Here is a 21225-nt window from a genome sequence, read left to right on the forward strand (position 1 = left end):
GGGAAGGGGCAGCTCCAGAGACCTCAGCTCTTTGTGGGTTAGCATCTTCTAGTTGAGGCCTCATCTGGGCCGTGAACTCTCTCCTCCTGAAATAGGCGGGTCCCAAGGCGGGTGGTGGCCCCGAGCCTGCCCTTAGGGAGCAGCCCCCAGAGCGCGGTGAGGAGGGTGCCGTGGGCAGGCAGCTTCCGGAGGCGGAGGGCCCCTCTGTCGGAGCTTCTAACTACGGCGTCCCGCCTAGAATCAGCTCCGCCTGCACATGCTCTCCTGTTCCACAGGGTGAATACCCCTCTGGAGTTTGGGTCCTGCTGGTCCTGTTTCCTTCCAGAGGTGGCGCAGGGCTCCAAGGCAAAGCTTCTGCGACTCCTCTTTCTGTCCTGAACGGTTGTGTGGCTTAAAGAAGGGAAATGTGTAATGGACCTCGGCTGCCTAGGTCCTCTTCATTCTCTTCATCGCATCCTTCCCCCATGACCCTTTCCTAACCCAACAGACAGAATCATCTGCACTTCAGAGAAACCAGAATGTTCCGCTGAACATTCTGAAACCATTAAACAAAAGAAAATATGGGTTAAATAAGGTTAAATGAATTCTTTCACCCAGGGATGCCTACCAGAAAGCAGAGTTTAGCAACAGCCCTGGATGCTGTGCCGTCAAGGAAAGCCTGGCCTATTTGTAGGTTTAATCCTGTTTGCCTTTGTTCAGCATGTTTGTCTATCAAAAGATGTTTCCATAACAAACCAAATGCTGCATTTGCTGGGGAGAGCTCCAAGTCAAACAAACAGTGCCTGTCCTTGCTGTGGACGGAGGGAATGGGGAAGGGCGGCCAGGCCCTGCTTCAGGCCACCTCCCGTGCTCATCAAGCCCTACACGGGGTGAGGCGTGGCTGGGGAACCGAGGCTGAGAGATGCCGATCGGCCCAACACGGGAGGCGGGACCACCTCTCTGTTGTGACAGGTGGAGATGGGTGCAAGGAGTCGCAGGGAGCAGAGTCTTCTGTTCTTGCTACAAAGTAGGAAGAGAGAGAATCTCCTGGCACTGTGGCAGGTGATTTGAGACAAACGACAAAGGCGGGAAGCAGCCATTATTGAGTGAAGGAGACAAAGGGGGAGAGAAAGGCAGAGGGAGAGGGAGCTAACTGGTGGTACCTGGCAGTTCTGAGGGCCCAACGGGATTGCTGATAAAGAATTTGAGGGGGCTCCATTGTGGCAACAGTGGGGTTTCATCTCTGCCCTTTAGACACCAGCAAGGAAGCAGGGAGTTGAACTGACCCATAGTGCAGTTCCAGAGGAAGAGAGGGGCTGAGGGAACCGACCCATTGGACCGATGGCCCGCAGGACTGGGCTGGCCTTGGGAGAAGGAGAAGGCTATGGGGGATGCTGAGCTGGGAGGAGTCAAGGAGGCTGGGAGTGGCCCGGAGTGGTGAGGGCTGAGGGAACGGGACTTCCCCCCGCTTGGTGCCAGGCTCCGGAGAGGGCGGCTGGAGGGGTGTGTGTGGCAGAGGTCAGAAGAGGAGGTTGAGAACAGTCAAGGGGTTCTGAAGTCATCCAGGAACATGAGGGAGGAACTGGCTTGACCCGAGACAGGGCCATCGGGTCCCTCTGGGAGAAAGGACACTGGGAGGCAGGGGGAGCCGTGCCCACGGTGGGGCACCAATTAGCTGGTCTGGGCTAGGGGACTAAGCCTGGGGGCGGTTAGTGCAGGGACACTGCACAGCCTCTTGGCTCCTTGGTCCTGCTGCAGAGCCAGCCCTCTGCCGAGGGGTTCAGCGCCTCTGGCAGGCAGGCCCTCCAGGGACCCCATTAACCAGACGAGACTGTTGTAAAGTACAAGGTCTCCTTTCATCCGGCGGCTTTGAACCACTGCTGGTTGCCCTGGCCGGCTCCCCACCTGGAGCCCAGTACACCCACCGGAGCGGGCCTGTGCGTCAGGCACCCACCCTGCAAATAAACAGCTAGTAAAAGGGCCCAGACTGGGAACGTAATGAGTGCCTGGGACCTGGGGGGCCATCCCCAGGCTGGAGCCCCAGCCCAGCTGCTCCCACCAGGGGCTGTTTGAACCTCTGGCTCATTACTGAGCCCATAAACCGGGCCGGCCAGAGGCACGGAGGATGCTGGCGTCCTGTACAGGCAGGCCTGCAGAGCTGGCCATAAAAGCCCCGCCAGAGGAGGGAGGCACCTGCAGGAGGGCTGGGGCCTGGAAAAGGGGGAGGCGCCAGATGGGGGCCGGGGGCGAGGGGCCAGGTGGGGACCTGAGCCCCTTCACCAGCCCAGGCAGCAGTGCAGGCTACAGCCAACGGCTTCACAAGGTGATCATTCCTCGGGGGCACCGGCCACGGCCTTTGGTCACAGGACCTCTGTGGGGTCCGTGTGATCTGAAGGGGCCACCAAGGCTGTGTACACAGGGCACCTGGGCCCAGACAAACTCTGTGTGGTCAGCAGTACTCCCTGACTCCCGTGGAGTCTGTCCCCCTGAGACTGGGTCCAGGTCCCTGCTGTGACCTGGCACCCACCATCTGCGGGATGGTCAGTGGGTCCTTGCCACCCACGCAGGTAAAGCTACAGTGAGAGGACAGAGAATAGGTGTGAGTGGGAAAGCCCCAGGGACGGTCCTTTGGGTTGAGTGTGACTGGACCCAGGGGTGGATCCAGGCCTCAGCGTGCCAGTCCCCAGCCCTCAGCTGCTCCACGAGGCCTTGGTGGAGAGAAGCCCAAGACAGTGCAGTTTCAGGCTGACTGGTCTGAGGAAGCGGGGAGGGGACAGCAGTGGGCTGGTGAACTTCCCAGCACCGGGAGCTTTCGGTGTGCCCCAGGGCAAGCTCTTGGAGGTGAAGGTGGGGTGGGCTGGGGACACTGCCCCCAGTGCCAGATCCTTACAGTGGTGTGTCGGGGGGTCCCCCCTGACACCCAGGTTCCCAGCCAGCCCACCTTGTCCCCAAGATCGCAGGGGCAGGATTAAGAGACTCTTGAACCTGACTGACTGGGTTGGAATCCAGCTTGCCACTTCCCAGCTGGGTGACTTGGATAAATTACTCGCTCTGGTTTCCTCAAGATAGTATCTCCTCATAGGTCGTTGGAAGCATAAATGATTTCACAGTGGGAAAAGGCTGATGCCTAAGAAGTGCATATTAATGTTGTTTTTATTACCTGTCAGACTTTGGGCAAATTCTTAACTTCTCAAAGCCTTTGTTACGTCATCTGTAAAATGGCAATGAGAACCTTGACTCATGGAATTGCGAGGATTAAAGGAGCTACCTTATGTCAAGTGAGCCTGCGTGGTCCCCTCCTGGGCCCTTGAACACTGCCCTCTGGGGTCTCAACAGTCTTCCTGCTAGGATCTGACTCTGGCAAGTCCCTAAGGGACGTCCCCCTCCACTGCCTCCTCCAGGCAGCCTTCCAGGCTAGAAGGGACCACTGCTCCTCTCTAATCCTGCTCTCCTGCTTCCTCCTCTGCTTCTCCTCTGGGCCAGGATGCTTTCTGGAGGCTGGACAAGACAGAGAGCAAGATCCCTGCCCGAGCGGTATTCCAGATCTGGGACAACGACAAGTTCTCCTTTGATGACTTTCTGGGTGAGCACCATTTCCGGTCAGCGCCATCTTGCCTGTCGGGGCTGCCCCAGAACCCCTCTCTCAGGCCTTGTGGGAAGGCTGGCAGGAGGATCAGGGAGCTCAGGGTCACTGGTCCCTGGTGCTGAGTGAGGTCGGTGACACAGGGTAGTGCCAGGGTGATCAGGGTGGCCAGCAGGGTGGCCTGCCAGCCGAGGTGGCATTGAACGCTGGGCCGTGTTGGTTGGTAGGACCCAGGTAAGGAAGAGAGGGGAGCGCAGGGTGAAGGCAGTGCAAGCAGAAGCTCCGTCACTGGCTGTCTGGCCTTTCACGTGACAGGATCCCTGCCTCCTCAGTCTAGTGAGTGAGTGGCTCAAGGCTCTCTTCGCCCTTGTGCCCCAGAGACTGAGCAAATGAACACACCTGGGGCCAGGACTCTGCTGAGGGAAAGTGTGCTGCAACCCTGACTGTGGAACAGGGAGTGCTGGCTTGGAGGACGAGGTGGAGATGGTGCCTTCACAGGGTGAGGTGTGGGGCCTGCTGGCTGGACTGTAAGGAGCCGCCCCATCACAGCTATAAAAGTTCACTGGGAAAATGTGGCCTATCCCTACGATAGGATGTTATTCAGCCACAAGAAGAAATGAGATCATGCTACACCATGGGTGAACCTTGAAAACACACCAAGTGAAAGAAGCCAGACGCAAAAGTACAAATATCGTATGATTCCTTTACATGAAATGTCCGTAATATGTAATCCACAGAGGCAGAAAGTGGTTGCCGGGGATTGGAAGGAGAGGAGGTTGGGGACCGGCTGCTCGTGGGTCTGGTGTTTTTTTAGGGGTGATGAAAATATTCTGGAATTAGATAGTGCTGGTGGTCTCACAACGCTGTGAATATACTAAAAGCCACTGAGTTGTACACTTTACAATGGTTAAAATGGTGCATTTTGTTATGTGAATTTCACCTCAGTAAAGAAATAGTGAACCTGTGAGAAAGGCGGTCCAGGAAGTCACGAGTCCTGTGTTGCAGTTCTGCTCTGCCACCTGGGGGCAGGGCGGGCTTGGACGAATCACTGGAGCCCTCCCTGTGTGGCCAGTGATTGCAGAAGTCACCGAGCTCTTGGGCCCCTGCAGAGGATGCTCTGAGGAGCAGCCCCAGTAGGAATGGGGAGGAGGGCTGCCTGCCCGTTGGGCTGCTCTTCACCCCACTTCCCCCTGACCCCGAGCCTGGTCCCCTGAACTTGGAGGACTGGCAGCTGCTCCACAACTTCACTGTAAAAGATTCAGGGTGTCAAAATCATAGCACTAAGTTGGACTTTTGTTCTCTTACTTATTATTCTGGAATACATAATTCCTGTGGCAAAATTAGAAACCGGAGATAAGCAATGCCTCCCCTTCCTATTTTATTATAATCTCACTACCCAGAGATAACCTTCACTAATATAACTAAGATAACCTTCACTTTGGCGTGTATTATTATTTTGGCATGTATCTTATACAAGCAAACACATATGTGTTATATGTGTATTTTATACATATATATACACATGCATATATGGCATATAGATAGCAAAATTGGTTTATGTTACACATACTGTCTTAGATCTTGATTTTGGGGAAAACAATATTAAAAACATTCTTTCTGTCAGGAGTTATCCATCTGCATTGTATCTGCATCATGGTGCTTAATGTCCTGCCTGATGTCCCATCGGACCCTCATTAGTCCCCCCCTAGGTGCGTACTCGGCTCATCTCTAGGATTTCCTGCATGAGTGACAGCCTAGGCTTACATTTTTGGACCCTTTGTGCGTATCTTTCCTGAACTCTAAGAAGCAGATTTTTAGAGTCTTTGTACATTTTAGTGGTTTTTGAAACATTTTGTTCAATAGCCCTCTAGAAAGATTTTACATTTTTATATTCTCACCTGTGCCCTGTTTGCCTTAACGGCACCATTTTTCCTAAACTTTTGCTGCCAGTGTTATCTTTTTTTTAAAAAAATTGCCAATGTGGTACCTCATTTTTATCTTTCTTTGCATTTCTTCATTACTTGTAAGGTACAACTTTAAAAATATGTTGTTATCCATATTGTTGATGGGATTTTCTTTTTCGTGGTTTTGGGATGGTCCTCTTTTATTGTTGATTTTCAGAGCTTTTTATATAGTAAGGACACATTACAAATAATTTCTCCATTTTTCAATTGCTTTTCACATTTTTATGGAATTTTTTTTTTGCTTACAGACTAAATAATTTTTTTAGCATCAGTCTATCAATCTTGCCTTTATGAGGTGAGGCTTTAGAAAATCAATTTTAAAAAGACAAACAAAAAATTGCATTTTATTGAATGAGAAAACAGTGTCCAAAATAAAATTAAACAGGATCATCTTTTGTTTTTAAAAATAAAACTACTACTTTTTAACTCCGTAGATTTCTTTTTTTTTAATTGGATGTTTGTGTATATTGTGAAGTGATAGCCAAAATAAGTTATGTAGTTAACAATGTTTTCTCTTGTGAAGAGAAATTTTAAGATCTACTCTTTTAGCGACTTACAGTATTATTCAGAGATTTCTTTTTTCCCCCTTCATAATGTATTTTCTAATTACATATTTTACTTCTTTTGAGTACTTATTACTTTTATTTTAAAAATGATAGTTAAGATCTGTAATTTTGCCATCTGTAATTTTGCCATCTGTAATTTTGCCATCAGGAAATAATCCTATGTTTCCATAGGAAACTGTAGTCTTTATGTAGATATAGTATATATAGTTTAATATCCTGATTTTTACTTAATATTATCTTGGGATCATGTTTAAAATGGGAAATAAACATTCATCTGTAGTTGAGGGATGGAGAGATGTGTAGATGGGTGGATAGATAGATGAATGCTGATAGAGTTGAACAAATGCTGGATAGAATAATGACCTGATTAATGGATAGATACAGTGCTCAGCAAATGGTAGCTCTAGAGGGATGTAGACAGTTAAGTCAAAGCAGATAGATGTATGGAAGGATAAATGGATGAATGGAAAGAAAGAAATCTAGAAAAATAGATCCAGTCAATGAATACTTGCAGTAACTGAGCATTCCACACTGAAAAAAACCTAATCTCCTTTGTATGGTATTCAAGAATTGTTACCGAGTCCAGGCTTGCTCTGCTCACTGCACGACAGGCCAAAGAATTGAAGACGAGGTGTTGAGACAAGGAATACGACTTTATTTGGAAAGCCGGCTGACCAAGAAGATGACAGACTAAAGTCTCAAAATAACCATCTTATTAGGGTTTGGATGCCAGTTTCTTTTATAGCACAGAGAAGGGGAGGAGATGAGGAAGTAAAGTAAAAAGGCTATAAGTTTTGCAAATATCACCTGGAATGGCCAGCCTCCAGGAGGGGATGTGTTCATTTCTTCTTTCTTGTAGCCATCCACAGGTGGACGGTTCCGGATATTTCCCTGAACAAAGGCACTTTGGTTTAACATTCAGGCAGAGGGGCAGGGTTCCCTGAGTATAGACAGTATGTATAGACATTATGCCATTATGTATAGACAGTATCCTTTTAGTGAACAAAAGCAGTGGAAAGCAAAGGTTAAAGTAAAAGAAACAGATACAACATATAGTCCGATTTGGCTCTTCCCTGTTACAATTCCCCACTGTCAGTATCCGTTCCACAATCTTGTGGAAGAAGGGGCGATGGCCGTTCTAACTGCTTCATCAGATGGATCTTTCTGGGAGTGTCCATCGGTGTCAGTGTTCCAAACATTGTTTCTTTTGTTCCTCTCTGGAAAGCGTCTCCTTTACACCTGTAGCCTTAAAAAATATTCACAGCTTAAAAGTTGAGAGTTATGATGTATTCAGTGGGAATTTTGAGGCCTTCAAGCTTGGGAGGGAGCACTTCAAGTTAAGGAATTTAGCGCTTTTCTATGTATGGGAAAATGCAAGAGTCTGGGCTCACTGAAATCACTCCCTTGATATGCACCTTAGCTATCTGGGGCCTGTATCCTGTATTCTCATATCCTGAGTTTCCTCAGGGTTCACCGGCTCACGTTGGAGGGCTGCAATCGCTAATGACTGATGTGGCAGGAAATATTCAATTTCTCAGATCCTCTCCTCTTGGTCGGGATTTTGACCAATATTTGGGAGACATTTCATGATCAACTTTTGTCCCACGGCGCTGGGAGGCTCATCCCAGATCAGGCAAAAATTCTTGGTGGGCCACTCCAAGTGCTAGTTTTGGGATTAGGCCCTATTGATAATTAAAGATTCTCTGGATCCCCTATCTAACTATGATCCAGGAGACATTTTCCCTTGTTGCTTCTTCCCATACCTAGAATCACACTATTACAATTATTTTACATTATAAATGTGATCTATTTCCTCAAGATGTTTAGCCATAGAAGTTTTGTTGGAAGCCTGGTTACACACTGGGTACTGTAAGAGACAACGGTCTTATAAAATAGACAGGATATAAGTAATGCAGCTAGTAACATTGACAAAGACAATGCAGGGAGACACAAAATACAAACCATTTGGCTTACAAAGGTGTAATTTACCAAATTACTGTGAGTCATAATTAGCTTAAGGGGAAGGTTTTCCTTACACCTGGAAAACACAGATTTAAAGCAGTCATTTTTCAGATAGAAACCATAAAAATTATAACCATATTCACCACTTTACTGAGTTCTATGTAACGAATCCTTCCTGTTAACAGCTTTATAAGCCATCAGGTTTCCCATTAGAATTCTTCAATTTCTTAGCCAGTCCAGCATTATGGCCTGAAAGCCAGAAACTTGTATTTATCCAAAGTCCTTCCTATGAATCTTCTTGAAGAGGAAGCATTTTTACAAAGGCATCATCAGAGTGAAACCATAACTGTCTATAATGACGAAAGACTTAAGAAGGCCCGTTTAAATCCGATTACAATGCAATTGACAAAGTAACTTGGTTAGTGCTGTGACGTGCAACACACTTAGATAATAACTAGAATTATGACGGATAACGTTTTACCAGCACACATCAGATTTTAGGAACTCCATATAATCTCTAGAATACCGGTGTCATTTGCCATACAGTATAACCTAAGAAGATCTATTACTTATTTGACACTCCCCATGTAATTCAACATACCAAGTGAACCTAATTAGTTAATATCTCTCTTTGGGGTGTTTCAGGGGCCCTTTGAAGCATCCCAAAGTTAGTTAGAGTTCAAAGGAACTTCATTATAATTTTTTTTTTTTTTTTTGCGGTACGCGGGCCTCTCACTGTTGTGGCCTCTCCCGTTGCGGAGCACAGGCTCCGGACGCGCAGGCTCAGCGGCCATGGCTCACGGGCCCAGCCGCTCTGCGGCATGTGGGATCTTCCCAGACCAGGGCACGAACCTGTGTCCCCTGCATCGGCAGGCAGACTCTCAACCACTGTACCACCAGAGAAGCCCCTTCATTATAATTTGATTTGTGAAGTTTTGTCAAAAAAATATCAAAAGGGTTTAAACAGTCAGATAGGATCTCAGGTCACTGTGAAACAATAGTTATTCACTTAGCGGAAGTAACAGTAAAAGATTTCAAAGGCAAATACAGAACAGATCACTTAAAAGGTAGAAAAACTTAAAATCTGTTATCAGAGGCAGTTCAGAATCTTAAGAAACCTTGTCTTCTTAACAGAGAGAAAAGCCAAATTCAAATTTTTGACCAGCTTACTTTTAAAATTCATTTACTCAGTTAAACTTATTTTAAACTTAGTCAGTCCTGACCATCTACAAAACTCTTTTCTTGGGGTCCACTTTCCATAAACCTTCCATGACTTAACTTATTTTAGCACAATTCTAACTTTCAAGTTGTGGAATATCTGCAGAGATTAATAATTTTATTTTTTTTTAATTTATTTATTTGTGTTTATTTTTGGCTATGTTGGGTCTTCATTGCTGTGCGTGGGCTTTCTCTAGTTGCGGTGAGCAGGGTCTACTCTTCATTGTGGTGCATGGGCTTTACATTATCGTGGCTTCTCTTGTTGTGGAGCACAGGCCTCAGTAGTTGTGGCATGTGGACTCTAGAGCGGAGGCTCAGTAGTTGTGGTGCATGGGCTTAGTTGCTCCATGGCATGTGGGATCTTCCCAGGCCAGGGATCGAACCTGTGTCCCCTTCATTGGCAGGCGGATTCTTAACTACTGCACCACCAGGGAAGCTCTGGAGAGATTAATTTTAGATAAAGATAATTATTTTAAAAAGTGCACCTAAAGCTCTTATCTCATTTGCATTTTCTTTCCTTAAAAGTTTCTTTACATCAAGTTACTTTCCTTGCTGATAAATTTGCAACAGATATAACAAGATTTTATTTAGCTTATATTAAACCTAGGCATAATGAAAGTATTATACTTAATGCTGATGACTCTAATGACATGTCTATATTAATTAGATCAACAAACAAACATTAATACTGAATATTTCTCAGTGCACATGAACCTGAAATTCATTTAGCTTAATTTTTCTTGTATTTAGAATTGTTTGGTTTGTAAGAACTTACTCTTCTTTAAGCCAATTAAATAGAGCTCATCCGCAAATCAACCCCAGCAATGTTATCCAAAGACAAAGACACATACAAGGACACAAACAAACAGAGACACCATAGTTCTCATTTCAAAATTTCAGCCCTGAGTCACGTACAGCAACATAAAACCCATCAGTTTACAAAAAGAGGTTGGATTAAATTTAGGTTTCTGGCAGATGGAACAAATCAAGTTCACTTGTCTAGATGGCTGAATTTTTACAGAAAAAACACTTAGTTTTTTAATTTATCCTTGACAAGTCAATTTCTAAATTACTTTGCCCTTTTCTCAAAGTTTGCATTTCAAAAAGATGGCAGAGATGAGCGTTCCTGAGAAGACCAGATAAGACACTCACATCTCAAAGATACAGTCAAGTTTTTCCTAGGATGCCTTTGTTTCCCCTTTGTTTAACATTTACAAGCCTCTTAAGATAAATAGGGAAGGTAGTCAATCAACTTGTTCTCCACTGTCTAAGTTATCTGGGGCTCCTGTGGGGAAATTAGAATCGGATGCCTCAAGTCCAGGGGAGTCCCCTGGCCTCTTACAGGATGTCAGCACAAGGGAAACTGCCCTGCTGTAGAAGTGGCCCCTGGTCCAAATTGGGTGTCCTGTTGGGTCTTAGATGGTGATACTAAACCAGGTCCCTGTGCCTTGGGGGTTATCATAGAAGCTTCTATTTGATCCCCATGGGTAGGGGAAACAGGAGGCGGTGAATATGTTGGCGGCATGTGTGGGGGGGGAGCAGTTGGAGAAACTGCTGGTGCAGCCTGCTCTTTTGCAAAACACTTCTAACTGCGAGATCATATAATAATTGAGTGAGCCATTCAGGGACCATAATTCTTCTGATCCTAACATATATTGGGTCCACACCCTATTACAATAGTGTATCATGTCTTTCTTAGTCATAGGCTCATGGCTATGTTTTGCCCATTTATCTAATATACACCCCAAAGGGCTCTCCTTCAGGATAGATGGAGTATTTCCATTTTTTATAAGTTTGATAACACCAAAACACAAAAGACACAAACAAATTCCAACACAAAAGGCCCAAACAAATTCTAGCATCGGTGCACACAAAACCAAGACCAAAACCAATGAACCAGTTCCTAAATCAGGTAGACTTAACCTGCAAAACCAACAAACTAGTTCCCAAATCGGGTAGACTTACCCTACAAAACCAACGAACTGGCTCCAAATCAGGTAGAGTCCAACAACAATTTCCCCCTCCAGTAGGGTACCCCAATCAAACAAATTGGCTTATCCTGTAAAGGAAAAGCCCAAAGTGAGAGGGAAATATGTTGCCAGTGTGCACGCTGGAGCAACTTACCATACAAAGTCGAGTTCATCGACTCGCAACACAAAAGGATACACAAAAGCAAAACAAGACCAAGACCAAAACAAATGAACTGGTTACTGAATTGGGTAGACTAACCATACAAAATTGAGTCTGTGGACTCGTAGAAGTTGGTATTTTCCTTGCTTCAACTGCCAAGCGCTGCAGTAGCTGGCACCGCTTGAGGGAAGTTTGAAGGGAAGATCCTCAGGACAAATGGTCCTGGCATCTGCTAGGCCTTGCCACAATGTTCCCTGACCGGGGCTGTCTAGCCAAAAAACGGCAAGCCTCCTGGCTGGCTTGCCAAATTTGTTACCGAGTCCAACCTCACTCTGCTTGCCACACGACAGGCCAATGAATCAGAGATGAGGTGTTGAGGCAAGGAATACGACTTTATTCGGAAAGCTGGCAGACTGAGAAGATTGCAGACTAATGTCTCAAAATAGCCATCTTATTGGGGTTTGGATGCCAGTTTCTTTTATAGCACAAAGAGGCGGAGGAGATGAGGAAGTAAAGTAAAAAGGCCATAAGGTTTGCAAACATCACCTGGAATAGCCAGCCTCGGGGAGGGGATGTGTTAATTTCTTCTTTCTTATAGCCATCCACAGATGGACAGGTTCTGGATGTTTCCCTGAAAAAGGCGCCTTGGTTCAACATTCAGGCAGAGGGGCAGGGTTCCCCAAGGCAGGCCATTCTGTATAGACAGTATCCTTTTAGTGAACAAAAGCAGTGGAAAGAAAAGGTTAAAGTAAGAGAAACAGATCCAACATGTGGTCAGATTTGGCTCTTCCCTGTTACAGAATTTCTTCAATTTGGCCTTGGAAAATATTTTTTAGATTTACCTCTCTCACTTAATCCCTTCAGTAACCTATGCTCCAATCCCATTGACTTCGTGTTGTTGGAATTGGATTAGGTGAAACCTCATGAAATTGCTGTTTTTATATGTCAAATATAGTTGAATACCAGAATTTTCATATGGCTCAACCCAGTAGATGGGACTATTCTTGGAGAAGATGGATAAAATAGATGAGTAGATGAAGCAGTATAGAAAGATAGCTGCTTGGATAACTAGGTGGGCAGATGAAAAAATTGGTGGATGAACCACAATGAGATAACACTTATACCTATAAAAAAGCAAAAGCAAAAACAAAAAATGGAAAATAACAAGTGTTGGAGAGGATGTGGAGAAATTGGAACACTTGTACATTGGTGGTATGCATGTAAAATGGCGCAGCTGCTTGGGAAAAAGTTTGGCAGTTCCTCAAAAAGCTAAACATATGACCTAGCAATTTCACTTCTAGTTATGTACCCAAAAGAATTAAAAACTGGGACTAAGACATCTGCACACCAGTGTTCAGAGCAGCATCATTCACAAGAGTCAAAAGGTGGAAACAATCCAAGTGTCCATCAACAGATGAATGGATAAACAAAATGTGGTATATACATACCATGGAATATTATTCAGCCATAAAAAGTATGAAGTACTGATACATGCTACAACATGGATGAATCTGGAAAACTAAATATGCCAAGTGAAATAAGCCAGATACAAAAGGATAAATTTTTATGATCCCACTTATATGAAGTGTCTAGAATAGGCTTTTTCATAGAGACAGAAAGTAGATTTAGAGGTTAGCAGGGCTGAGAGGAGAGGGGAATGGGGAGTTATTACTTAATGGATACAGAGTTGCTGTTTGGGGGGAATGAAAAAGTTATGGAAATAGGTAGTGCTGATGGTTGCAAAATGTTGTGAATGTAATTCATGCCACTGAAGTATACATCTGAACATGGTTAAAATAAATTTTATCTTATCTATAAATATTTTACTGCACTAAAAACAGTTTAAAAAGTTGATGGTTGATGGATGTAGACGATGGGTGAATGAGTGAATTTGTGCATAGTAAGATGAACAGTTGAGCAGGTGGGAAGTTCTGTTAAGGGTGAATCAGTCAGGGCACAGTAGCAGGCATATGCGTGCATGGATAGATGGATGGGAAGCTGTACAGATGGAATGAGAGGCAGTGGGTGGGGAGTGGAGTTTGAGCCATGGGGCTAAGACCATGGATAGAAGCTGAGGAGGCTGAACTTGCCCAGCCCCAGGGTGGTCCTAGGCTGGCAGTGACTGAGAAAGTGTGGACCAAAGCACCCTCCTCTGCCACAGGCTCTCTGCAGCTGGACCTCAACCGCATGCCCAAGCCTGCCAAGACAGCTGAGAAGTGTTCCTTGGACCAGCTGGATGACACTTTCCACCCGGAGTGGTTTGTGTCCCTTTTTGAACAGAAAACAGTGAAGGGCTGGTGGCCCTGTGTGGCGGACGAGGGTGAGAAGAAGATACTGGCGGTAAGTCTGTTCCCTCTGGTTGGTGGAAGTGACACGTCCATAGAAATCGCTCAGCACAGACGTGTTCCTCTCCCTCTATCCTGCCCTCCCTGTCTGTTTCCCAAGACACTGTCCCTCTTCCCTGCCAGTTCCCCGCCTTCGTCTCCTCGAGGCTCGTATCCCAGGAAAGCCCATCTAAATCTAAAGATGCCCTAATCTCCCGTGGACGCTGTTTAATTTGTACTTGCTCCTTGGCCTTCACAGTGATCTGTGTCCTGGGTTCCCCTCTGGCTGGGCTTCCTGTGGAGGACAGGGGTCATGCCACTCCCATTTGAGCAGAACCCTATAAGGGGCCGTCCTTGTCCTCTTCTCCCTGCCCAGAGGTCTGCCCAGGCGTGTGACTGGGGACCATGGAGAATCATCCTTCCTCTGCAGAGGAAGTAAATGAGTTTACTGTCCTTCCTTGGTATCAGCAGAGGGTTGGTTCCAGGAGCCCGCGTGGACACCAAATCCATGGGTGCTCAAGTCTCATAGTCCACCTTCTGCGTTTGGTTTAATCTACAGATCTGAAACCTGCAAATGAGGGCCAACTGTATATTTATTGAAAAAATCTGTGTATAAGTGGACCTGTGCAGTTAAAACCCGTGTTGTTCAAGGGTCAACTGTACTTAGAAACGGCAGAGAGCCAGCCAATCCCTAAAGTGGCCCTTGAAATAAAATATCCATGTTGTATAACAAATTATAACAATTAATAAGAAATACTAACATCTCAAAAGAAAAATGAGCAAAGGGCATACATAGATAATACCTAAAGCAGTACAGTGGCCATTACATATTTAAGAAGGTTCATTTCCCCTAGGAATTACATAAAGGAATGCTTTAAAATGTGAAAACATTTTTTATGTATTATATTAGGATTTTTAAAAAATAGAAACACTTATTGCTAGTGAGGATGCAGAGAGACAGCCTTCTCATTTACCTCTGTTGGGCAGGCTAATGATTTTTACCATTTGGGGAAACAATGTAGTAATATATAGCCAGAGACTTAACAATATTTATGCCCTTGAAACTTTTCATCCCACTTCTAAAATCTCTCCTAAAGAAATAACCCCATAAAATTAAAAATTTAGGGTTTATTTATAACAACAAAGAGTTGGAAACAACCTAAACGAACCAAAATAACTGGTTTACTAAATAAATTATGGTCAACCATGGCATAGATACAGCATTAAAAGCAGACTTTAAAGAGTATATAATTATATAATAAAATATATTCCTAAATGAAAGAAACAAGCTATAGAACCATATATACACAGCGTGATATTTCATATACTTGCAAAGAAAAATAGCTCTGATGAATAAAGTATTACGAGTGCTTGTCTCTACATAGTAGAAGTATGGGTGACAGTCTCCTTTTTTATACATTTCCGTAGTTGCTATGTGTTCTGCAAGGAGCAGGTACTTTTATGAGCAGATCACCCTGTATCTTTTTTTCAAACAAATCATAAAGTGACCTTTACATCTGTCCTGGCCTGGCTCCTCTCCAAGCCATGGGGCCAAGCCTTTATGTCTCTGATCAGGTCCCCCTTGTCCCCTCAGGGCAAGTTGGAGATGACTTTGGAGATTGTGGCTGAGAGCGAACATGAGGAGCGGCCGGCCGGCCAGGGCCGGGATGAGCCCAACATGAACCCCAAGCTCGAGGACCCAAGGTTGGTGCTCAGCCCCTGAGCCCTGATGCCCAAGGGGACGGGGAGGAGTATCCACAGTTCAGGAGGCACTCACCGTATAGCCGCACAGAGGCCCCAGGGCCCAGAGAGGGGTGTGACTCATCCAAGGGTACACATTGTTAGGGGGCAGGTGACGGACATCATTCCAGGACACGCTGGGCTCGTCAGCTAGTTCCAGAAGCAGGCGCTGTTGGGTAGCTCTTGGTTGTAGGCCAGGCGTGCTGTCATATATATGTTGTGTCATGGAACCTTCCCTGCTGAGTCGTTGTTAGTATCCCCGCTTTACAGATGAGGAAACAATCACAGCAAAGTTAAATAAGGTCATTCCAAGGAAAGTGGCGAAGCTGAAATTCTCACACCTGGTCTGATTGGCCCCGGAGCCTGACCAAGGTCTTTCCCTGACCAAGCTGCCTTCCATGGCTCTCCTATGGTGTCAATGTGGCTTTCAAAAGGCCTTTCAGCTTTAATTTTCCCAGCTGTGAAATGGGGGCCTAGTCCCTGCCTCCCCTACCTCACAGGCCTCTAAGGGAGGGGCCTACATCCCAAACCAGTGGATGCAGAAGCCTTGAAGGCAGTTACCGGAGCCTGAAAGATGGCTGTTCGGGGGCGGGGGGTGGGGGGGAGGGGGCGGGGCTGCATTCGCTGGGTCCCTTTCCACGGCCTGCTCAGCTCAAGTCACACTTAGCACAGACAGCCCACTTTGTTATAGCGCTAGCCTGAGTGCCACTGGCTGGCAGAGCAGGGAGAGGCATCCCTGCCCAAGGATGCTGGGATCTGGGTGGAAAGACAGAGAGACCCAGGAGACCCAGCAGCACGCAAGCAGATGTGAAAACGGCCGTTACTGAGACACAAAATCCTGCCCGCTCTTTGAATTGTGAGGCTGACCTAGGGGAAGGATTTGAGGTTCTTGGTTATGAGACACAATCAGCTTTCTGGGTTCACTCCCTGCCAGTGAACGAGCCCCGTGCCTCTAGCCCAGTGGCTTAGCTTCTCTGGGGCTCGTGGACCGTAGCTCACCTAACGTGGAGCCCCCTTAAGCTCTGCCCAGTCCCCAATCTCTAGTCTGTGACTAAGTCCTGGGTCAGGAAGGAGAGAGTGGCAGGGAAGGTGACCTGGACAGGGTGGCTGAGCACGGGGTCCCTGAGGGTGTGCAGGGCTTGACAGCACCAAGAAGAGGAGGGCAACATGGGCGGGGCTCACACTGTAGCAAAGGCTGGGAGGAGAGGGCGATGCAGGTGTGGACAGGGGCTGGGGGCCTGGAGGCTGGGCAGGTCTGGGGGGCTGACTCGGGTGGGCCAGGGCAATTTGTGAGCAGGAGCCGGAGGGAGCAGCCCTGGTGGGAGGTACCCTGCTGACCTCTGGGATCTCACTCACAGGCGCCCTGACACCTCCTTCCTCTGGTTCACCTCTCCGTACAAGACCATGAAGTTTATCCTCTGGCGGCGGTTCCGGTGCGCCATCATCCTCTTCATCCTTCTCTTCATTCTCCTGCTGTTCTTGGGCATCTTCGTCTACTCCTTCCCGGTAAGCTGGCCTGAGTGGGGAGGCACAGACCCTTGTCTTGGAGGAGCTCCTGGTCTGACGTGGGAGGTACAGCCCTTGACCTCCAGCAGCTTCTGGTTCTCAGGGGAGTCTGTCATTGTCCTCAAAGTGCACCCCGTGTCTGATGGAGAGAAGTAGCTTCTGTCTTTGGGGAGTCCATGGTCTGATGAGGGAGACATAGGCCCTGCTCTGGGGAGTCCCCAGTCTGGTAGGAGACCCTTGGGGAGCTCTTAGCCCAGTGAGGGAATCTGAGTTCTTGCCCGTGATGGGGAGACACCGCATCCTCAGCAAGCCCCTGAGGGGCTATGTAATCAAGGGGTTGGCAGAAGGCGAGGCCCCTTGGGCAGGCATGGGCAGGGGAACCTTCTTGAAGGAGGGTGTGGAGTGGGTCAGGAGGGGCAGGGAAGGTGTAGATGGCAGAGCAGAGGGGAAGGTCCTCTGCTTGTGAGGATAGCACCTGCTGAGGACCTGGGGCTGGAGAGGGTGCCACCTGGGAACCTGAGAAAGTGTGTCCTGCCTGCTGCAGTGGGGTGGGCGTGGGGCAAGGTGTGGGCGAGGCGGGGGTGGGCAAGGAGCCTCTCACTGGGCGCAGTTAACACTGGGGCCCCTTTCACCTGCTAAGAAGCCAGTTGATGCCTGACGAAGAGTGGCCAGGGCCACCCGCGTGGGGACTGCTGTGCCCAGCTCCAGGGGCCCCTCCCAAGGGAGGAGGCTCTGGAGCTCTCTTCCCTGCCTGTGCTTCCCTCATCCTCACAGCAGCACCCCCAGTGTCTCTAGAACCTCAGAAGGGATCACAGTGTCCCCAGGCTGACACCTGATTTTTAATATTCTTGAAATTTTGGAAACTTTTTAATACAAAAAATTCAAAATCGTATGTAAGTAGAGGAATGGTGTGATCGACTCCATGTCACCCTTATTTGAATGGAAAGAAACACACATCCAGAGAGGAGAGGGACCAGCTCAGGGCTGCATGGCAGCCCTGTGTACAGCTCCCGGTCTGGGGTTCCGGCCACAGCCCTGGTCAGCACCAGGCCGCCGGCCAAGCACACTGTCCCACAGTGGGTAGTGCGCTCTGGGAATCACTCACCTGTGAGCTCTTTGCTTCGTGAATCCTCCGGGAGGAGGAGGCCCCCGAGAGCGCTCTCCCACCGTAGCTGGCAAGGCATTGTACCAGCAGAGCACGCCTCCTACGAGGAGGACGGTTAAAACCACGGAACAATCCCCTGCAGGCCCTAAGGTCATGAACTGTGGGAGCAGCAGAGAGGATGCTCTGGTTTGGACGTCCAGGCCCCGGCTACCCCTTGGACCCTAAGTGACAAAGGAGGGTCTAGAGCTGGGATGACCGTGAGCTGGGCCGCGAGCCGGGCCCTCGTCTCAGCTGACTGTGTTGCCTGGAGCGCCAGGCTGAGGCTGTTCTGAGGCCCAGCGAGACGACTCACGGCCCGTTGGCCAAATGTGCCTGAGGCCCAGGGGCGGGTCCAGGCTGGGGGACCCTGAAGCTCATTCGGTTCGGGGGGCCCTCCTGAAGCAAAGGAAGACAGATTACAAGTACAAGGTTAGCTGCTGGGCCCTGGAAGGGCACGAGCAAGGGTGGTGCCTGGAGTGTAGCTGCCCTGGCAGTGACCTGGGCTCAGGGGTTGGGCCCAGGACTCCCCTTGTGGTCCCCTGTGTCTCCTCCCCTGGGACGCAGCCCTGTGGCCAAGTTGGGGAGGCGCAGTGGCCCTCACCTGGCCTGTCCTCAGGCTTACCTCCTCTCATGTTGAGGGCACCCAGCCGCCCCTCGGTTCAGGTGAAGACCTTATTAGCGCACGAAGTGTGTCCGGGAGGTGAGGGCGTGTTGTGTGGGTGAGGGAGAGGCTGGTGGGCCCCGTGCCCCTGGGAGCTGTCGGTCCACGAGGAGATGCAGTGAAGCCAGGGACGAGGGGGAGCACAGGGTACAGCCTAACGCCTCACTGAGAGGCCAGGCCGGGGAGCGTGGGCAAAGGGGAGCTGGTGTGGACCCTCGCTCCTTGAGGAGGTGGGCTGAGGAGCAAGCAGCGGCAGCACCAGGGAGCTGGTAAGAAATGCAGAGTCCTGGGCCAGCCCCAGGCCTGCTGAGGAGAATCTGCCTTGGGAACATCGAGGTCAGAGCATCGCTGCTGTGTGGAGCACAGCTCCATGTGGAGTCAGGAGCTGTTGGCTGGGTTCTGGCTCTGTCAGTGGCTCCCCAGTGACCGTGGCCAGGCCCTCCCGTCGCGTGAGGAAGGGGCTGGGATAGGTCAGCGCTGACCTGCTGTGACTAGCACTGTGGATAGGGGAGCGATTTTGCCTTCCCCAGGGGGGCTGCATGTCAAGCCAGCCTTCTGCTGAAGAGCTGAGGGGAGGGCCCCGCCCCTGCAAGGCACTAGGGCTGCAGACTAGGCCTCAGGGACCTGGGGAAGGAGGCCCTGCTGCTTGGCTGGGAGACGGACAGAAGATTTCCAGTCCCTTCCAGCCTGTGGTCCTTTCTCGTCCCTGGGGCAGCCTTACCCCAAAGCCCTGCGGGCAGGCCCTGGTCAGAGCCTCTTCCCTGTGTCCTGAGTCCCCAGCAGCAGCATCAATCTCCTTTGAGATCTTCGGGATGTGTCCTGTTTCGAATGCCAGCCCTGCCTTCTCTCTCCAGAGCTGGCATGTGGGGTGAGATCCTAGGCGAGGGCTGTAGGGCAGCCTGGGTCTGAGGCTGCAGACTGCTTTTGCTCGCAGGCCTTTGCTACAAGCTGGGCATATCCTCCTTCCCTCCAGCCAAGTCACCCAGTCACCTGGTGGATGCCAGGCCTGTGACCGTCCATCACCTGGCTTTCAGGCCTTGGGGGGGCAGAGGCCTGGGTGCAGAGGGGCTCCCCCCCCAGTTGGCCTCATCTCCCACCCTCTTGGAAATTCCCCTGGGAGGGGGACAGGGAGGGCAGCCCGTCTGATTCCTCCCAGCTCTGCCCTAGAGGCAGCGGGAGCAGGGCCAGTGTGGGGAGGCAGGAGGCGATCTGGCAGGGAAGGAGCGGCGGCTTTGTTTCCAGAGTTGGCTTTCCTGGGCGGCGCTGGGGAACATACTGTCCCAATTAGGAGCCCTGTGTTGTGTTGTATGTGTTTTCATGGTTTTGCGGGGAGGAGTGGGGAGGGGAGATTCCTGCCAGTCCTGCAGCAGCCAGGGCTTAATCAGGGGTGACCCATCTCTAGGGCTGGTCCGCACTGTGGGTCATCCCTCTATACCCCCCACCCCAACTCTCTCTCTGCGTTTTGGACGGGAGCGCGGTGGCCAGCGAGCCCCAGGTTCCCGCGCTGGGCAGTGTGGGAGGAGGGTGGGGAGAAGCGCAGCCGTGCCTTCAGGCCACCTGTCTGATGGAAAAGGCCGGTCCTGGCCTGGCCAGGGGCAGAGTCCTCTCGGTAGCTGGGCAGAACCTGGGGGTGGGCCCTGGAGTGACGGGGGAGAAGCCAGAGCAATTCAGGCGCTGTGGCCCCCAGGCAAGAGTGTGGGCTTGTGTGACAGCGAGAGCGCTGGCCGGGTGGAGTGCTGAGCTGAGTGTGGCCTGGGGGCTGATGAGGGAGAGGTGCCGGCAGGTGGTTGAGCGGATCAGCCACCTTTCCCAGCTCCGGTTCCCTGGCAGCTGTCATCACCTGTCCCTGCCTCTCCCCCTCCCTCCAGAACTATACCGCCATGAAGCTGGTGAAGCCATTCAGCTGAGGACTCTCGGGCCCAGGACCGGCTGCCTCCTCTGCCCTGCTCAGCTGAGTGTCTCCAGAGGTCCAGGCCTCACCGTCCTGCCAGGGTGGGCAGACAGAGAGAGGGACTGGCACGTGCTCCAAGTGTTGGCGACATCGAGCCCTGTGGCCACCCCGCTTTCATCATTTCTTTCTCCCCCATCCCAACGCTTTTGGGGATCAGCCCTGTGTATTTCAGTATAAAACAGTTTGAACCACAAAGCGGCGTTGGTGTGTGTATCTCTGTGGTACCTGAATGGGGTGACTGTGCAGGGGATGTCTGGGTGGGCGCGTGTGTGGGATGTGTGCCATCTGTGCCACGTTCCCAGTGGGACTGTGTATCTTTTGGCAGGACTGGTAGGGGTGGCGGGGGCTTTGAGGCTTGATGTCTGGCCTGCCTGGAGACCCAGCCTGTTCTGCTTCTGGGACACCCCTCCACCCTGTGCCCTCCTTCCTCAGGCATCTCCTCGCCCACGGTGATCTTTGCTTGGGTGGCAGTTACCTGCACCATGCCCGGGAAGAGG

At 49.6% G+C, this 21225-nt stretch overlaps 1 protein-coding gene across 22 annotated transcripts in view; it reads left to right on the forward strand.

Annotated features, from left to right (window-relative positions):
- Positions 1–20912, forward strand: part of DYSF (dysferlin) — a 222362-nt gene extending 201450 nt beyond the window's left edge. For all 22 annotated transcript variants that reach the window (XM_082671898.1, XM_082671901.1, XM_082671904.1 and 19 more), the window contains 5 exons: positions 3463–3562; positions 13564–13742; positions 15321–15430; positions 16825–16972; positions 20646–20912. In XM_082671898.1, the coding sequence (XP_082528024.1) occupies positions 3463–3562; positions 13564–13742; positions 15321–15430; positions 16825–16972; positions 20646–20684 (576 nt within the window). In that variant the 3' untranslated portion in view covers positions 20685–20912. The remainder of the gene's footprint in view (positions 1–3462; positions 3563–13563; positions 13743–15320; positions 15431–16824; positions 16973–20645) is intronic.
- The last annotated feature ends 313 nt before the right edge of the window (positions 20913–21225 follow it).

This window comes from Grampus griseus, assembly GCF_964374135.1.
Source record: "Grampus griseus genome assembly, chromosome: 15".
Lineage (NCBI taxonomy): Eukaryota > Metazoa > Chordata > Mammalia > Artiodactyla > Delphinidae > Grampus > Grampus griseus.